The sequence below is a fragment of the Centropristis striata genome, chromosome 19 (assembly GCF_030273125.1).
Source record: "Centropristis striata isolate RG_2023a ecotype Rhode Island chromosome 19, C.striata_1.0, whole genome shotgun sequence".
Classification (NCBI taxonomy): domain Eukaryota; kingdom Metazoa; phylum Chordata; class Actinopteri; order Perciformes; family Serranidae; genus Centropristis; species Centropristis striata.
In genome coordinates, this window is record NC_081535.1 from 28885173 (window position 1) to 28905908 (window position 20736).

At 36.6% G+C, this 20736-nt stretch overlaps 1 protein-coding gene across 5 annotated transcripts in view; it reads right to left on the reverse strand.

The window, feature by feature from the left end:
* Positions 1-5874: 5874 nt before the first annotated feature.
* scarb1 (scavenger receptor class B, member 1) overlaps positions 5875-20736 on the reverse strand; it is a 53082-nt gene continuing 38220 nt past the window's right edge. For 3 of the 5 annotated variants that reach the window (XM_059358019.1, XM_059358018.1, XM_059358021.1), the window contains 4 exons: positions 13209-13282; positions 13018-13069; positions 11197-11343; positions 5875-6386 (listed from right to left, as the gene is read on the reverse strand). In XM_059358019.1, the coding sequence (XP_059214002.1) occupies positions 6294-6386; positions 11197-11343; positions 13018-13069; positions 13209-13282 (366 nt within the window). In that variant the 3' untranslated portion in view covers positions 5875-6293. Of the gene's footprint in view, positions 6387-7549; positions 7620-11196; positions 11344-13017; positions 13070-13208; positions 13283-20736 lie in introns of all 5 variants that reach the window. The other 2 variants (XM_059358020.1, XM_059358022.1) reach the window with 1 other exon arrangement.

The following is a 20736-nucleotide window of genomic DNA, read 5'->3' on the forward strand; positions in this document are numbered from 1 at the left end:
GTTCTTCCACAACAGAGGCTGCTGCTGATTATTTACCTCAGTGCAGCTTTTGTTTACACACATTTAATTTGTCAAATTATATTAAATAAGATGAAACTCCTTCAGTCCAGTCAGCACATTCATCTCTTACAATTTATCCAGATTATGAAGGAGAGTAAACTTTTCTTTGAGTTGTTTTATTAGACCGGGGGATGAAACAAGCGTCAGAATAATCTCAGCTGTGTGGAAGATCTGTGAGATATTTCCTCTGTGTTCTCCTGATGATTTTTTTAAATTATTTTTCTATAAAGAGAAACAATGCAGCAGCACCCTACGTGTCTCTGCAGCTCCACCTGGTGGTCAAATCCTGAACTGCCGACTACTTATCTGTCCAGAATGTTGTCTTATATCTGCCACATCTGTTCATACTTTTATATACAAACCTTTTGGATTTGCAAACAAATGATATATAAGAACAATGTATCTGAAAATGAGCGTTTAAAGCCTCTTTTATAGAAATCCTCCTGATATTAACAAAACAAAATTTTAGATTTGCAACAAAACTTTTAGATTTGCATCAAAACTTTTAGATTTGCAACAAAATTTTAGATTTGAACCAAAACTTTTAGATTTGCAAATAAAACTTCTGGATTCGCAAACAAATGATATATAGAACAATATACCTGAAAATGAGAGTTTAAAGCCTATTTTATAGAAATCCTCCTGATATTAACAAAACAAAATTTTAGATTTGCATCAAAATTTTTAGATTTGCAACAAATTTTTTTTAGATTTGAACCAAAACTTTTAGATTTGCAAATAAAACTTTTGGATTTGCGAACAAATGATATATAAGAACAATATATCTGAAAATGAGAGTTTAAAGCCTCTTTTATAGAAGTCCTCCTGATATTAACAAAACAAAATTTTAGATTTGCATCAAAACTTTTAGATTTGCATCAAAACTTTTAGATTTGCATCAAAACTACTAGATTTGCAACAAAATTTTAGATTTGAACCAAAACGTTTAGATTTGCAAATAAAACTTCTGGATTCGCAAACAAATGATATATAAGAACAATATACCTGAAAATGAGAGTTCAAGGCCTCTTTTATATAAATACTCCTGATGATATTGAACAAAACAAAATTCTAGATTTGCAACAAAACTTTTCCTTTTTTCACCAGACTTTGACCCTCAGAAGTCAGAAGATAAAAAAGTGCAGATAAACAGGTCAAACTCTACAAACTTGAACATGTCAAACACACACACGAGATGTAAAAACAGGGGAACTCTGTGTGGAAAACATATGATAACTCATAACACAATAAGAACAATACATCTGCAAATGAGAGCATTAAAAGCCTCTTTTGAGAATACTAAAGTGCTCACAGTGAGTCTGTGTTTCAGAGTGAAACACAGAGAGGCGAGCAGTCTCCATACTGTGATCTGTACAGTGAGTTCAGTATGTCATCGGACCTTATAGACGCAGATTATAAACATTGATGTAATCAGAAATGTATCACCAGAGGAAGGAGAAACACATGGATCCAGTTAATGAGACGTAATGTGGACCAACTGTTGTTACATCCAGAACTATGAATTCACAGAGCAGCAGAACAATCTGTACATCTCACTGTACAAACACTGTGAAGACACTCTTCTATAGTAAAAGTATCAATGTACTTAAGTAGTAGAAGTTCAGTGTGCAGTAAAATGTTCCCCGTCAGTGTTTTTCTATTAAATGAGATTTTTTTTGCTGCTTTTTTGTGCATGTTGGATTTTACTGCTACAGATGTTTAAGGTTGAACTCATTTTAAAGACATACTCTGCAGGAAACGTAGCTTATTGTTATTGTTATAGTTTGTTATAAGTTATTGATTAGTGAAGTTATTTTTAAGCGGAGACTGGTGGCTTTGGAGAGAACGAGAACTTTGGGAAAAAGAGTTGCAAACTAAGTTTTTAGATTTGCAACAAAACTTTTGGATTTGCAACAAAACTTTTGGTTTTTATATCTATCTATGGTAAACACAACTAAACAAACTCTGCCCTGCTCTTCCGCTCGACAAAAGTTACAACAAACCCAGATTTACTAACATTTTTGAGCAATTTTCCATTTTTGTAGCTTTATTTTGAAAGGCTGAGTTATTACGTCGTGAAAACCAGCAGTATGAAGTTTTATTTGAGATTTTAGTGGCTGTGCAGAGATGTCCGAATTCATGCAATCGCTGCATTTGGGCCATGCAGGTAACTAGTTCTAGCTCTGACTAGTTTTTTTGCACTTTTAATGGATTATCGTAGCCTGGCTAACACCAGACCAAATCTCATTGGAGATTAGGTCTGGACACCTTCAATGCATTTCTCCGTAGAGGAGGTGTGGTTTACGATCCTCCGGAGCCGTTTATTGGACGCTTAGAATGTCTATCAAAGCGTCTGTAGGTAGCTCTTAGCCAATCAGATCAGTTATACCAGATGACGTAGTAGAGCAACAGAGATGGATGTTTGTTGTGTGTGTGTCTGTGAGAGAGTGTTGCTGCTGCTTTGCTTCTCCAGTTCTCGCTTTCTGCAAGATTATTTATTTTCACGCTTTATTCCCCCTCATGTCATTCAGCCACACACATCCACTGATTTTATGGGCAACAAACAAGCTGCTGCGGGTCTCTGGGGGCTCCGCTGTCCCCCGATTCGGAGCGAGATCACCGGCGGTGACCGGCGGTCTCACCGGCTCGGCGCAACGAGCCGCAGAAACCGCCCGTGCGGCGCTAATAGTCCCGCTACCGGTGATCTGGCTACCAGCCGGGGGACAGCGGAGCTGCCGAGAGACCTTTCGCCTTTCAACTTTCGCTCTAAACTATTTAAAACACCATCTACGGCTAAAGAGAGTTTCGCGTCTGCAGCAGCCATGTTGGATCCGGAAAGCTTCCAAGTGCCGAGTAGTACGCGTCATCGTCTCACCGTCCCTCCCCGCTCTGTGATTGGATCCCTAAAACAGGGCTAGCGAAATCGCCTAGTTGCCAGACTGGCTGGAGGTTCGAAATCAAATTCGAGCGCGCAAGGTAGTCTGGGTATACCCAGGCTAGGATTATCGTGCAAAGTGACTTAACCCTCAGGGCAGGTTGAGCACATTTTACGTGCTTTTCATTCTTCATTTGTTAATAGTCTCGGCTGTGTTTGTGCATTTCGCATGAATTTTGACAAGATTGTGTATTTTTAGTTGCTGTGTACAAACAATAGTTACTCTTTAGGTTGAGCCATTGAAACCCATTCAAAATGCAATTTTTGATCTCACTTACGTTAAAGCATAATACAATCAAATCAAAATTACTTTATTTATCCCCGAGGGGAAATTCAGTTAGTCTGGTAGAATCTCTGGAAGAATACATGCATTTTATAAAATTTTGGTGTCAATCTGGGCGTTGGCCTTGGAATTTATTATTTTTACTACTTTCCACCAGATTGCGTCATTTTTACCATATTCAGCATATATTTAAACAGCTGTGGTTGCAGCCAGGTCTATAAAAATGGTGGCATCATGATAGAAACCTGGCATATAAAGGGTTAAAATATTCAAAAATCAATTAGTGTTTGATATCAATTATTAGGTCAGATCTAGGGGGAAAAATCAGTACAATGAAAGTAGAATATCATAATGTATAATTTTTTATAGGGCACATTTTATTTGCTAAGCAGTACAAATCAAAGACATTTGAGATAATAAAAGCTGAAATTGACCAACTGAGAATTATGATGCTACATCATTCTTTTTTTTTTTTTTTTTTTTTTACTCGTCATGAACAACTTTGGCTCAACAAAACTCCAGATTCTCTCTCGTTTTGGGACGAGCTTTGTCTGCTCGGCATGTCACCTCGCTATTTTTGTAGCTTTATGTTGAAAGGCTGGTGCCCAGAAACGTCCCAACACAGCGAAGTGAAAAGAGAAAACACAAAGTAGCATAGGAAGAATTTCACATCAAACTGGTCCTAAATTCAGTATTTAAATAAATGCACATATATTTCTGCACATTCTCCATTTATCGACAGAGTTCAAACTATCGACAGACAAACTACACTAACTACTGCAATAATAAAACAGTAATTAGAAGGCAGCTGGTCCTGACTGGGCCCCTTTCTGCAGCAGGACTGAGGTTGAACTGGACTAAAGTGTTTTTAGAGGAGTCACCCAGAGACCCACCGCGGTTTCTTTATGCCCCGAGTCTGTTTTTCTTCCTCTGGTGAACTTTAGTGCAGACAGCTGTTAATATCACACTAACCTCCTGCTGAACTTATAGGCAGTAACTGTAGTTATTGATCTCTGTGTGTCACGTTTATCAGTAAACACGAAGTACAGCTGAGGCTGATGGGTCCTTAGTTCGATTTGCAAACTTTTAGGTTTTCTACCCAAAACTTTTAGATTTGAAACAAAACTTTTAGACTTTTAGGGTTGCAAACTTACAAGTTTTATTTGCCAACAAAAGTTTTGAATTTGCAAACAAAATGATTTTGATTTGCAAACAAAACTTTACTAATTTCTGCAGTTTTGTTGGCTGCAAAAGCTGCACGACCCTTTTGTGAATTCAACTGTCAGACGTTCAGATGAGGACGGGGCTGCAGCGAAAGTATTTTAGTATCTTAAAACAAACAATAACGGTAATGGACATGTTTGTTGTAAAATTACTATTGGTAACACTTTACAATAACCATCATTTATAAAGGGTAAACAGATAGTTTATTAATGTTTAATCATCATTTATAAACCGTATATAGGCCATTTAGAATGGTAAATACATATTTTATTAATGTTTAACTAACTAAATAATTTATAAATGACAAATAGATGGTTTATTAATGTAAGTTTATAGTTACTTTACCATTAACAAACAATTACATTATAATTAATAGTTTATTAATTGTTTTAGTTGCACTCATTATAGCATTTTTCACACCATATTAAGTATGTTAATGATTTTGAAATAATTCATATACCTTTAAGAAATTGCTTGAAAACATTTAAAGATTAAACATGTATAGCACTTTGTAAATGGTTAATAATTGCTTAATAAACCTTCTATAAACATCATTTAGTTGGTTATTGTAAAGTGTTACCTTACTATTTTCTTCAGTGGAGTCCAATGGCTTTAGAAAGAATCAGAAAAACGTTTAAATCTGCAAACAAAACTTTTGAGGAAACTTTTTTGTTTTTTTTAACAGCAAAAGTATTTTAGCATCTTAAAGCGATATCAGTAAAAGTATTTTTACCTTGCTATCAAACAGCCTTTAACGGCGAGGAACCAGAGCTGTTGTCTCTGTACTTTTAAAGCCACCAGACTCCATTGACAAAAACAGCAGTTTTACCTTGCAGAACATGCAAACGTGTTCCGTTTGTTTGTGTTACTGTGTGACTTTTGGACCTGAACTCATTTTTAAAAACCTGGAAAAGAAGACGCAGCACTTTAAAAATGTTAAATATTATTTTCGTAAAAGTATTTAAGTATTTTTACAGTGTGGTATTAGTATCTGAATGTTCAATACCAAAAAAAAAAAATAGACATGTTTTTTTTTTTTAACAGGATTTTAAACATTTATTACCTCCACGTCTCTTTTCAGTCATTCACATTTTATAACACAGGAGGCATCGGACACCAAACAGGATCATTCTCGCCATTTCAAGAAATACATTCACACGTTTACAGAAGACAGTAGTATTATACAAATAGAAATGCATCTGCCCTGCTCGACTCACAGGAGTGCTTGATTCTTCCACTCTTGTGATCCTGAGTGAAATACAAAGGACCCGGAGGTAAGTTTGACAAAGTGTTCCCTCCTCCACTACGAAGGCACATTGGTAGTAAAATACAGTACTTTTCTGCCTGCAACTTCCCTTGTGATGCAGAAAGATTTGTTTAAAAAGGAGCTAAAAAAAATAGCCAGCACAGTCATGCTCCTCTCCGACCGATGAAGTGATAAAAGTGTGAGATGTTTCACATCATCAGAGCTAATAAACACAGTGGAAATACTGCGGGAGTTTCTGGAAGTTTCTTTGTACAAAAAGGAAGTGTTGAAGTGACAGAAAAGCTTCATGTTTTCTGTTTTAAAGAGACAAATCAGTCTCGACCGCAGCAGCAACACACACACACATGCAGAGTGAGCGAGTGTTGGAGTCTGAGGGCGTCATAAACTTTACAGGATAGTAAAATATCATCGTTCACTTTCTCATAGAAATATGCTGAGCAGAGCACCATGTGGTCAGTGTTTCAGTTCAAGATGCTGGATCAACACCAGCAGTGTGTGTGTGTGTGTGTGTGTGTGTGTGTGTGTCAGTCCATATCATCTTGTAGCAGTGCGTCTGTCTCTCCGGGTGAAGTGCTCTTGTTTCTGTCTGATGTGCTGCCGCCTTCACATCTACTTCTCTGTGCGAGGAGGAAATAAAGAGGGAGAGTTAGGAAACGTTCAGTGAAGCAGCTGAATATCACAGGTCAGTTCACAAAGAATGGAATGCGGCCGATGAAAGCACCGTGAACTGTGCATCGCTTGCAACTTCGTAGCATCTTTAGGTAGCAACATTATCAGGTTTCCAAAAACTTTTACATTTGCAAACAAAACTCATAGATTTGCAAACAACATTTTGGGATTTGAAACAAAACTTTTGGATTTGCAAACAAAACTTTTAAGATTTGCAATAACACTTTTAAATTTGCAAACAAAATTTGGGGATTTGAAACAAAACTTTTAGATTTGCAAACAAAACTTTTAGATTTGTAAACAAAAAAATTGGATTTTCAAACAAAACTTTTGAGTTTGCAACAAAACTTTTAGATTTGCATACAAAATTTTGTGATTTGCAAACAAAATTTTGTGATATTGCAAACAGTTTTTGGATTTAACAAGAAAACAAAAAACTTGTTTCATTTAAAAGCAAAACTTTGGATTTGCACATAAAACTTGTAAAAAGAACATCCTTGTGCACAATCCTTTTGTGAATTCACCCGTCAGACTTTAAACCAACAAAAACACAGCTGAGCAGTTTATAACTCACAGAAAACCTCTTTATTTCTTACCTGTTTTCCTTTCCCATTGAAAAACTCCCTTTTAAGAAAACACTTCTATCCTGATTTTATATACTTTTCACCAAATAAATGTGCATTTGTTTGTGTTACATGATAATTATATATATATAAACCATATATTCTTCCTGTAAGAGCTTGTTGAATTCTATTAAATCTGGAGTGTAGCACAACGTTATTGACCTGTGACCTTCCAATATACATGGAAATATCTTTCAGAGTCTCAAAGATTAAAAAAAAAAATCATAACATTCTTATTCATTCATCAAGTCTACAACATGACGTAAACTGGTGTGAAAATAACAAATTAAAGCTGCTTATTATGTCGTAAAAACAGCATCAAACACATTTTCATGTCTCGTCGTGTCGGCCACAGAGGAGTGAACATCTTTAATGTCTCGTCTGCATTATGAATATACATTATTTATTAATATGCAGCACAACATCTGATCGTGGGAGCTGGAAACAGAACATTTAAACGTGTGCAGCTCTCCGTGTGTGTGACCCACCTGAGTTATTTATGACACATTTCTCCTTTGTTTCATGGTCATGGTCATTTATCCGCTCTTTGTCGTCAGCCTAAAAGACGACCACATTGTCTCACACATCAACCAATAAAAAAATATTAATTATTACAGGTAGCTGTTGGGTTGACTCGAATTGTTATGTCGTGAAAACCGTCAGCGTGACATTTGATTTGAGCATTTAGTGGCTGTGCAGAGATCTGAGGGTTCATGCAAAGCTTCTTCTGTGGTTTAATCGCTGCAGTGTGACATGCAGCTCACTGAGACGACGTGTGATTGGTCAGTTCACTCTTTTTAAGGAAATCGTGCACAATTAAAGGTGAGGGCGTTCACTGTGTTTGCCCTTTGAATGGATTCATCATCATGCAAAAGAAAGTTAATGTGACAGAAATAAGAAGATAGGAAAGATCAGATTTGATGTCATCAGTTTTAAGCATATTTCAGCTTTTATAAACTGAGAACTGATTCATAATGATAATAAAGTTCCAAACAGCAGAACAAAAGATGTCTAGTTTAATATCAAAGAAAATACAAATATTCCCATTTTAGAATCTGACATCTGGGAATTTTATCATGGGTGGAAGGGCAAAAGCTATAAAAAAATAAAAAATAAAAATGAATACAAAATTATGCCATTAAATGTACCAAAGTTAAATATACATTTTTATCTTTTTTTATATTTATTTATTTATTTTTCCTTGTCTCTATTTCTGAAAATGTATTTATTTACAATTTTCTTTATTCATTTAATTAATAATCCTTATGCATTATCTGTTATTGGGTTGTCATTAAAAGTGTGTCATAAATAAATATATATATTTTTTAAATAAATACATATATTAAAACATGGGTAAAAAATAAATACAAGCAATAAATGCAAAAGTAAATAAATACATTAAAATGAATGAAACAAAAAAAATAAATTTGGAGAGAATATTAAACAAATAGAGGAATAGAAATAAAAAAAATTATTAATAAAGAATTAGCTTTCAGTACTGTTCTTGGTACATTTAATGGCATATTAATTCAGTTATTTATTTTTATTTGGCAGTTTAAGTTTTTTTTTTTAAAATAGCTGCCAAATATGTATCATTCTCTATAATCTGAGGGACACCAAGAATACATATTAAATTTAAATAAAAACAAAGAAATAAATTAAGATGTAATATACTGTGCAATTATAAGTAATTGGATGTTTTTTAATCTACTGGACACGAACTGAAAGCTGGAAATCTGATGTTTCTAAAATCAATTCTAATTTACAAGAAATTAAGCAAATATTCTTACTGCACTGATTGGTCTCAGAGAAAAACATTCAAATCAACTCTTAAAACGTATAAAATTAAGCTGAAAACGAAGGTAACAAATCAACCGAGGATCATTTGGATCGGGATGATTGAGATCAGAACGTTAACGAGGTTCTACAGACCACAGGGTTCTCGAATCCACCAGAAGGTATTGTCAGGTTTGTACGAGACCTCTGCAAACAAAAAACACCAAAAACTTTCAATCCTGAGGGTTTAATCTCACTCCGAGGCTGAAAATACAGTCGTAAACTTTAACGAACTGCTTTATGGCCTTATAAAAACATCAGGCGTCGCGTTTCACAACACTCACTGATGACAGGACGGACTGTACTTTCATTTTCTGAAGGAACAGTTTGACATTATGATATTTTTCTCCCGGCTTCAAATTCATCGAGAGTGGTATCGATCGAACGCTCAGCAAGAAACTGTTCCTTTAAAATCAGTTTCAGATTAAAATTTAATTTTCCCTGTGAAATGTTTAGATGTCTTCTTATCTTTTCTGTGTGTTAAAAACCATCCGTGTGCATCTGAAAGTCCAGAGGTTCAGTTAGGAAAGAGGTCAAACTTTTCCAAGGACACAACGAGTGCCAGGCTGACACAACATGAGGCCTCGCTGACCTGATGAGCTGTAACTGTGTGTGTGTGTGTGTGTGTGTGTGTGTGTGTGTGTGTGTGTTCTTGTACTTCCTACATAGTGAGGACCAGAACACGTTTTTAACCAACAGAGTGAGGACGTTTTTGCAAAGTGAGGACATTTTGGCCGGTCCTCACTTCTTTAAAGGCTTTTTTGAGATTTCAGATTTTGTTTTAAGGGTTAAAGGTTACATGATAATGAGAATTAACTGAAACTCTATTGTGTGGTTACAAAACTAACTAAAATTATAGTGAAAATGTCCTTCATTTTCGTCTTTGTCAACTTTTTTCATACATAATGTAGATGGATAAGGCAAAGGAAGTAAAGGCAAAATTTACTGTGACCTCTTTTAATCTCCCACCCAACAAATACCCCATTATAACAAACTAAAACTAATAAAAACTAAACTAAAACATTTCAAAAAAATAAATACTAAACTAAAAATAGCAAACTCACTCTAAAAACTCATTAAAACTAACTTAATTTGAAAACAAAAAATCACAACAAAATTAAAACTAAAACTAATGAAAAATCCAAAACTATTATAACCTTGCAAGGGAATTCACTATTACAATGAGGGCCCTCACAAAGATAGAAGTACAAGAATCTGTGTGTGTGTGTGTGTGTGTGTGTGTGTGTGTGTTTGTGTGTAGGGGTCAGACAGGTGAGGCGAGGAGGTCACACAATTAGTTTTACTCTCTTTTCCTTTATCCGGTCGGCCAAAGGTGGTTAAAATTGTTCAGGAAGATAACGTGTGTGTGTTGGAGAGTTATATAAAAACATGAGAGCAGAGGAGCAGGAGACAAGGTTTAAAATCTATTCTAGACCTCTTCAGAAGTTTTATTGTTTACTACGTCACTAGAGCACCAAATGTGGATTCATCCGCCACAGAAAATAGTAATAATAGTTAAAAAGAACTAAAACTATATACTTGTGAGCAGCTTTTAAAGATTTTGGGAGTTTTAAGAGACAGACTAACACTTGGTTAGCATAAATCGATTTAAATTATTTTTAAAAAAGTTATAATAGGGTGCAGCATCATGTAGGTTATACCCCATTGTCTCTTTAAACTAATTTCAGGTTATAAGTGTCACAAATGGCAGGAAAAAAAACATGATTACATGTCAATTAAAGGGGGAAAAAGCTGACAAACAGACGAAAACACCTTCTGTCTGTTGTTGTGTAAATGGATCAATTATCAGCGATTATTAACTGGAAGGTTTGCATTTAGTTACACTACCGCTCAAAAGTTTTGGGTCACTTAGAAATGTCCTAATTTTTGAATGAAAAGCAAACTTTGAAAGGACATTTCTGTTCTTTTACAACTTTTTGGCCATTATTCTTATCGGATATTATGTTTTTATTTATACCTAATTTATCCACTAATTCAAAATGTTTTAGTTTGCATTAAACAACGTGATTAGGGCAAAAGTGAGTATTTAAACTGCGTTATGCTTTAATAGCTTTGCTGTCTGAGCAGAAAATTATTCAACACGAGCTCTTTAAGAAAAAGGTATAACAACTATGAATATATTGGAGATAAATAATCAAATTTTCGCTCTTCTTTGTCTCTCCTGCTCCGTCTTCCATCTGTTTTTAGAGAGAACATTAGTAACTGTGCGCCATGCTGCATGCAGTTAATAATAGTTACACTGTCGCCTGCAGCGTTCTGTGCACTGTGGCGGCCTTACCTTCAGCTTGTGATGCATCACGGCGGCGATGACGATGGTGAGCAGGCCGAGGGCGATGAAGCCGTACTGCATGAACTCCATGACGGCCGGGAGGACCACCAGGTTGGTGTGGAACGTGTCGAGGATGGGGCCGTCGATGTAACCGCTCTGAGGAGGAAATGATGCAAATATTAAAATAAAAGATTGTGAGGAAATGCAGGATAATGCATCACTTTTCACAATAAAGGTTAACCATCTGAACCCCACAAACCAGCGGTGGGTTTCAACTGCAAGTTGTCATGAAAGTAAATAAAAACATTTTTAAAAAAGCCAAAATTAGAGCGTTTTTCACAGCCAAAAACTGTAAAAAAATAAATAAATAAATAAAAAACTGTCAGATTTTCATGCATGTTTTGGCCCGCTCCCTGCTCCAACATGCTGATTAGGACCTGATCACATAAACATCAAGGATTTCAACACACAGTCAGCCGACATCAGTCAAAGCAACGTTGCAGTAAAAACACCATTGAGCTGTAAAGATAAGATAAGAAAAGCTTACTTTACACATAATGTTAAGATATTAATTTGACCTTTGAAGTGTCTGATTTGATCACTTTTGCAACGGGAGTCAGTGGGTTTGAAAGGCATGTTTTTTTCTGCCTCTTACACCATTTATCACTGCCAGAAAATATAAAAAACAGACAGTCATGGGATTTCCAAATTTCAGACACGACGAACGCCTGAAGACTTAGTTTGATAATGGGACATTTTCTTCATAATCACTTTATTCTGCACGTATCATTTAGTCATTTATTGTACCACCAAAAACCTTACTAACCAAAAAATTAACAGTTCTCTATAATAAAATCATGTTAAAAACATTAAATTCTGCTCCTCAGAGACACTGTGAAGACATGATTGATTCTGCTGAGACCAACGGTCACGTGACAAATATTCACTGAAAATCTGTTTACACAGAGCAGAGAGGAGAGGACAGGAGAGGCTGTTTACACAGAGCAGAGAGGAGAGGACAGGAGAGGCTGTTTACACAGAACAGAGAGGAGAGGACAAGAGAGGCTGGAAACGTAACAATACTTCAGTACAATATGTGGACAAAACTTTTTACCCCCAATATTTTTGACACTTTTGGGCACTTGGAAAAATGTTGATATATAGAATCCATTTTTTCCAATTTTTGTAAAATAAATTATTAAACTTGTCTTTTTTTCCCTGATTTCTGTCATTCTCACTGTGTTATTCTACACAAAGACATGTTTGAGTTGTTCCCACTTTTAGCCATGATTGTGCTGATTCCACAGAGCTGCAGGTATTATAGATGTATATAGATTTTATAGATTGCAGTGCAACACAAGGACAGTGAGGAAATCGTAAAATGAGCCAAAAAATGCCCTGGTATTATCACAAGTTTTAATTTATTCTACTGGATGTATTTGTCCTAATTTTAACAGCATTAATGGGGACAAAACAAGTGAAAAAATATTTTTAAAAATACTTTAAAATAATTGCCTCACATATTTCAAATATATAGCTGTGGATGAGAGAATTGTATATCTACAAATAAATTGATATATACAGTTAATTTACTCAAGTACAATTTGGATTTATTTTACCTGAGTAATTCTATTTTATGTTACTTACTTTAAAATAAATAAGTCAACTAAAGTTTGACTTTGAAAAATAACTAAACAAATAAAAAGGAACTAAATAAATACATACATATATAAACTATCAGGGACATTTACTATGAGTACTGAGAATAAGTAAAAAAAGAACCAACAAAATTAAAACAATCAGATTTAAATTCTCCCATCAGTGCCTTACCTCCTCAAACCAGATCATCGGCATCACCACCTCAGAAATCTTGCCAGTTTCTCTACAAGGACAACAACAAGGAGACTTCCTCAGTGACAACAGAAGCAGGAAGCGTCCACACGCATGTCATGTTGAACGACAAATAGGCACAAACACAATACGTTGATGTCATGGCGGCCCTCAGGGAACGGCTTCCTTACGTTATTCCTGCCACTCTCTTGATGTAGAGGTTCAGCTGCAGACGGATGGACACGTTCAGAGGGACGCCCGTCAGCTGGAAGACACGCACACAGACACAGGGTTAAATCTCACATGGGGAATAAGGAAAGCCCTCAACGTTCGCTTTCTAAGAACTCCTATGTCGCCCAACTGGCACAGAGAGGTTCCCATGCAACCAAACATAGTAAACAAAAGAAGGAAATCCTCAAGTGTTACGTGATGGGCTGTTTCAGGGACCATCTTTTGAAGTTTTAAAGAGTTAATTATCAAATACTTCAGCCAAGGAGTGCCACCCAAACTGCAATGACCTGCAAAGGATCGTTTTTTATGTTCTGTGCACAAGAGAATTTGGTATGCATTCATGTGTATCTAAAATCTGCAGAAATGCATTTAAATTCAGTTTAGTTCATCACATCTATTTGTCATTTACAACATTAATCACACAGGTGAAGTGTTGCATTGGAGCAGATGAAGGTACGAGCTGATTTACATCTTTAATCCCTGTGCAGGTCGACACAAACACCAATAGGACTGATGTAATTATTACAAACGCAGGTTCAAAATGCATTAATACTAAAATGACTCATAGATCTGAATATGCATGCAGTAGTACGAGTAGATATGGGCTGATATACATCATTTCATATAGAAAATGAAATATATCGAATCCAATTTTTTTATAGGACGATTTTAGCAAACATAAGGTTTCCAAAGTGCTGCACAAAAAGATAAACACAATAAATAGATAACACAAAAAAAGATGAAGTAGACAATCGAACAATATAGAAACAATAAAATACAATAAAATAAAATGAAATACAATAAAATAAATGAAATGCACTGCCTGCACAAAATAAAATATACATGTATACACATAAAAGCAACACTCTACATGGAGTCAAAAGCCAAAGAGAAGAGGTGGGTTTTAAGAAGAGATTTAAAATGAGACAGTGAGATGTAATTTGTATGTCAAATTATTGCATATTTTCTGGTAATACAAACTGCATGATGATAATGGATTCTGACATTGTTGCAGCTGATTTTTCTTATGTTTCTGATATTTTCTGGAGTCCAGACGGAGACCAAAATATTTGTTTCTGCAACAGACGGCTTACATTTGAATTCTTGTGTTGTACGTCAGCTGTTCTCAATGCTGTATAATAATAATAATATAATCCTTTGAACAATAAAAACACTTTTTGTACGAATGTTAGCTCTCTTGCAGCCCTTCTTATATCACAGTGTTTCCTCATCATCTCACCCTTCAGCTACACAGAAACTGGCCTTTCATGTTTGGTAACATCTGCCCAGTGAGAGACGGAAATTAACTGTGTACTCCTTGAATGGCAGGAAATTAAATGTCCTCGGGCACCGGACAACATTTTCTACAGTTCAAAAAACTTGGTTTCAAGTTTACATCCCGGCAGAAGGTTCATCAGTTCAACAGAAACAACACTAAAATTATTCTGATCTTCAAAGTTGGCATTTCATTTGGATGGACATCAACTACTAATGTTGGTTTCTATAGCGGAAGACACCAAAATGGCTGCACAATAAAACGGTTTCCGAGTTAACAGTGATGCCAGCTTTGCAATTTTCTCACAAGATTTAGCAACTTTTACAGTTTCCTCTGGTGACTTTGTTTGAGAGAAGCGGCGCCTGGAGACACACCTAGACTCATTGCTCTCTGTATTTCTTGGGAATATCTAATGGGAATATTTATTGTCTTTTTCTTGCTTTATGAAACTGTCATGCATCTGAAGCTTTGGAAAAACCTGAAAGCTAGACGAAACCAACAAAGACCGGACAAACATTATGGTTCCTATCTTAACTGTCATTGCTAGTTTTAGACCGGCGCTGGCGTCATTCACACCAAGCGTCCATGTTCTCTGACCACCCATGGGTGTGCTGGTCTTAAAACGAGATGTGGTCAGGCGTTGCGGAAAATGATTGCAACAACAAAAACCTGAGCTACGTTCCAAATCTCATAACATTCCTTTCTACTTTAGTTCGTACTCCAACTGCTCTTACAAAATATGTACTGTTGCTAGTAGTATATATATATATAATCAGGACATACTGCTTCATAATAACATTGCTCATATATGCTGTGGCGAGTAAAACATGTTGGCCTGCATACTGAAAATTGCAACGGGATATAGCAAGACATCCTGGTATTTTTGCATACTCCTGCTATTCCCTGCACCAGCACTTTCCCTTCTTTCCAGTTAAACAGGTTATTTGCTCATATGCATTTAAAGAAAGGCAGAAACCCGCTTTCTTCTCCAGTTTTACGAATCTGCTAATTAAATTACACTTTTAAAGGAATGGGAGACTAAATACAACACCGTGTGCCCCAGATTATGCTCTATATGACTAAAAAAAGTGAAGTTGGACACGCCCTACATGCACTTACACCATGCACTTTAGACCGGGTGCTGTAGATAGTTTAGAGTGCTGGCTTGCAATCTACAAATTGCTACTGGATGTAGCAGGACATCCTGGTACTTTTGCATGCAACAACACTAAAATTATTCTGATCTGTAAAGTTGGCAGGTTTTTTCATTTGGATTGACATCAACTACTAATGTTTTTTTATAGCGGAAGACACCAAAATGGCTGCACAATAAACCGGTTTCCGAGTTGACAGTGATACCAGCTTTGCAGTTTTCTCACAAGATTTAGCAACTTTTACAGTTTCCTCTGGTGACTTTGTTTGAGAGAAGCGGCGCCTGGAGACACACCTAGACTCATTGCTCTCTGTATTTCTTGGGAATATCTAATGGGAATATTCATTGTCTTATTTATTGTCGTCATCTGAAGCTTTGGAAATACCTGAGAGCTAGACGAAACCAACAAAGACCGGACAAACGTTATGGTTCCTATCTTAACTGTCATTGCTAGTTTTAGACCGGCGCTGGCGTCATTCACACCAAGCGTCCACGTTGTCTGACCACCCATGGGTGTGCTGGTCTTAAAACGAGATGTGGTCAGGCGTTGCGGAAAATGATTGCAACAACAAAAACCTGAGCTGCGTTCCAAATCTCATACTTTTTACTTTAGTTCGTACTCCAGCTGCTCTTACAAAGTACGTACTGTTGCATGCAGTATGTATATAATCAGAACATACTGCTTCATCATAACATGGCTCATATTTGCTGTAGCGAGTAAAACATGCTGGCCTGCATACTGAAAATTGCAACTGGATATAGCAAGACATCCTGGTATTTTTGCATACTGTGTTTTATTATGTATTGGGACATACTACATATTTTTTTGACATACTTAATAGTATGATATTGGTCTTAAATCTGAGAGACTTAAAGTTAAGTGAAACGTGCAATAATTGGCACTTGTATCGCTCAAATATACACGAAAAAACATCCTGCTAAGTTAAAAAAAAAAGTAGATAAAACCACAGAAATTACCAATTTAATATCGTAATTTAACCTAGCTAGCTCGACAGAGCGCCGCCATTTTGGAGTGACGTCAATACCTACGTCACGGGGTTGGTTGGTTCTCTCGGCGCGGTTCAATCCACAGGTATTACCAGCTACACTACACTACACCTACGTCCCTAATTAATTTAAGAACAGAACCACAATAGATGAAGATGAAGTAGAAAGGCTGAGTGAACATCTTAACCCCATTGCCGATGCTTTTGAGCTAATACGGCTGAGACTGGAGCGGTGGTCCGGAGGTGTTGTGCCGTATTAAGCACCCCTGCCGTGAAAAGCACCCCCTCGTCATGGGGAGTTTACTTAGGAGTTTATATTCAATGATAAGTAGACCAAGAAAAAAAACAACACACTGACACTTCAATATACATATATATACATATATATATATATATATATATATATATATATATATATATATATATATATATATATATATATATACACTCACACAAACACATACTTAGGAGTTTATATTATATATATTTACAAATATTATGGAAGACAACACAGTAAGCAGGCTATTAATTAATGACATCAATAACCATTTACCCGATTTTTGTTATCTGTGACTGTGATTGTGGGAAAGTATGACTATTGTTGAATCCATGAGCGCATTTAAACATGAATCATTAACACAAAACTGGACGCTAAACAGAACGTGACATGGAATGAGAATATAATTTTTGTCATTGTGTGTACGTTGTCATTTGTAGTAAATTAAACATGAGCATTTAGTCCTTTTTGACATTTACTCGTGAATAAGAGATCTGTGGGTAATATATGTCCGTTTGGTAGTAGTTTATAGCGTCCTCTCCACATGCGCGACGAGGGGGTGCTTTTCACGGCAGGGGTGCTTAATACGGCACAACACCGGGAGGAGGACGTGCTGTCCCTTAAGGATGTCCCAGCAGGTAACTAGGTCAAGCTAACTAACGTCAGTAATCGCCGGTGGTTTAACGTAAAATATAATAAATAAACCCTATAGTGAGACAGGAATATGATGGAGAGGATGCGAACAACGTTTCCATTTTCAGTATCAGACAAAAACGTTTTAGTTTATGTCGCTCCACGCTAACGGTAATAGCTAATTACTAGCTAACATTAGAGTTAGCTAACAACGACATCAAATGGCCGACTAGGTTGCAATAACACGTTTTCTTGTGGACGAAAGAGTGTGATGCAAAACATGTCTGAAAAGTCCGGGGTGACAATATGATGACACATGATGCATTGTTTGGCTTGTTTGTTTAACTTGTATCGGCCAGCACGTTATGAGGAGGGGAGGGGGCAGGAGCATTTGTAGTAACAGCACCAGCTAACCTTAGGTACAGAGCCCCATATACAGGGACTGTCACCCTATAAATTAACCTTATATTAGCTTGTTGCACAACTACAAACAACTATTTCATTAATGTAATAATTTGAGACAGCATGACTAGCAGTTCTGGAGTTGATGTATGAATGGTAATACTAAATCTAACCAATACATATTTTTTATCAGTCTCTTTAGGTTGACTGCATCCAGGCAGTTAACCCTTTGGACCAGGGGGCATTTGGGGAAGAAGAACAGGATCCTGATTCCAGCCTGTGTCGTCCACTCCATCAGAGCTGTTTCCCCACCTAGTATATCATGGGTTTGAGTATGCTTATGAGGATTTATGAATGTTGCATGAAATTGATTGCCATTAAATATGATTTACTGTAATATTTTTTGCACTTTGTTGTCATTTTATGTATTACAATAACCATGCATAACAACTGTCCAATGTTTCCTCCATTTTGTTACAGTAGTGGGTACGGTAATTGTTGTTTTAGTTCAACCAGTGCTGGTTGAATCATTAAAATTACCTTTATTTGGTGTGTTGTCATCATATGATAAATGTGTGCTTCTGAGGGATGTTGAACATAATGATATTAATGTCACATTCTTTTAGAAGCCAGGGTATTATTCTTCTGTGACTATCAAAAGTATCAATATGCAGTTACTTCTAACATCTATGGACAATCATGCACCTTACTATATTAGCAAGTCACCTGACTTCACTTATGTACAGTGTATAACATATTAACATCATTGTGTACTGTATACAGCACATAGTGTAGCATAGTTATGGTTATATCCCTATATCTATTTAATTATTTTTCAAAACATTTTGCATTTGCATTAAGTACTGTATAATTTTTTATTAATGGTTTGTATTCTGCTCTTCACTTTGTTATTTTACTAGGTGATGTAAAAGTTGCTAGTAATGGTTATAGAAACCGATTATGATAGAATCTCAAATACAAAAGCTGGACTAGGCCCAAATACTGAAAATTCGCCATGTTGATTAATATGATATACTTGGTATACTGGCGCTACTATTGGTTCATGTTGTTGAGCTGTCAGAGTCCGAGCCAATCAGAGGCAGAATAGGGCGGGTCTTAACGGAACACGGGGTTCAAGGGTCAAAGGAACTCGTGATCTAAGGTCAGCCTCAAGTGGGTTTTTTTAGCTGGCGACTGGCAATATTTCTGTTGAGTAACATGTTTTTCCAAAAGTAAATGATTGTGCATTATGTTGGTTCCTGTTGGCAAAGCTTTTTATTTTTATTTTTTAAATCTGCCCTTACACACGGAGACGCATTTGAAGCAGTTAATCCAAGTAAAGATACAGCGCATGCTAAACTGCACGCGTCACAAGAATATAGCCTGCAAGATGTGGTGAGAGAGGTCGCGGAATGTAGGATAACCTGACTGACTGACGTGGAGTCACGGTAAGAAATAATACGTAAAACTAATCATTTCTTTGGAGGTTTGCATCAGCTGTGACTAAGGAATTAAATTGTGTTGATGTGGAATTATTTGGGTTTTAAGACAGGTTTTTTTTTTTTCCTTATTGTGGTCACTTTTTAATTTTTGACAGTCATTTCAGACCAATCCCGAGCTGCAGATATGTTCATGTTTAGGCTCAGAGTTGTGAGGGTATTTATGAGGGCTGCTGTTTGAGGTTAAAGGTGTGTTTAATAAGAGGCTCACAGAGGGACAGAGTCGAAGAGCTACGTTTCAATGATTGTGTTTGTGTATACGGTTTGTTTTGGAGTATGGATATAGTTGATGACTTAATACCTGCCGATTTAACTTTACCTGTCTCCCTGCCTGTCTGTTACTGCGGTGGATTGATGCCGCTGTACTGTCAGTGTTGAGCTCCGCTTATAACGGCGGTGAAATTAAAAACACTCCAGCGTCGGTAGTTAGCATTTTCTGGAGGAAGATTTCATAGAGCAGAAGAGTTTTGGCAAGCTAGTGGTCTCCTCGGCCTTAACTTTGTAAAACTCATTTTAGACCCCGGAACAATACAGTAGTGTCCTCCCTTATGTCCTCTCGTCTCCTTTGGCTCACCACTCTCCCTCTTCCCTCTGTTGTCTCTCCTGTTATCTCTCTCTGTGTGATGCGAACCGCGAAGCCAACCAACCCCATGACGTCACAGGATATCCTACCGCAAGATGGCGGCGCCCTTGCCACGAAATTTAAAACAGCACTCCGTTTTTCTTTTGTGTTTATATTTTTCACGTTGTATAAATATTGATAAGAATAGGACCCAATCTAGTAAATAATGGTAACTTGGTTGACTGCTTCATTTCCACTTTAATTTAACCCATTTGCCACTTGTGACTCACTTTGCGTCTAGATTATGTCCCGTTTAACTCGAAAAGTGAAATTGGACACGCTCCTAACTGCACTTACACCATGCACTTTAGACCATGTAGTACAGATGGTTTAAATAGAGCCCAAAGTTTCCACTAACTAGCACAGATTTTTTGGTATTTGACAAACAACAAACAGACCCACTGGTTAACAAACACTGGGGCTCAGACGCAGTCCAGCATCAGTCGTCACAGCTCAAACAACGTTAATAAATGTCTCATTAGTTCAACAGTCAGTTTATAAACCACTTGAGTCCTTCTTACTTCATGTCCAATAGATGTTTCTGCCACCTATGCTTCCTTATGACACCACTGACCTGCACTCATATAAATCATTCCACATTTAGTTTTGTTTTGAGCAA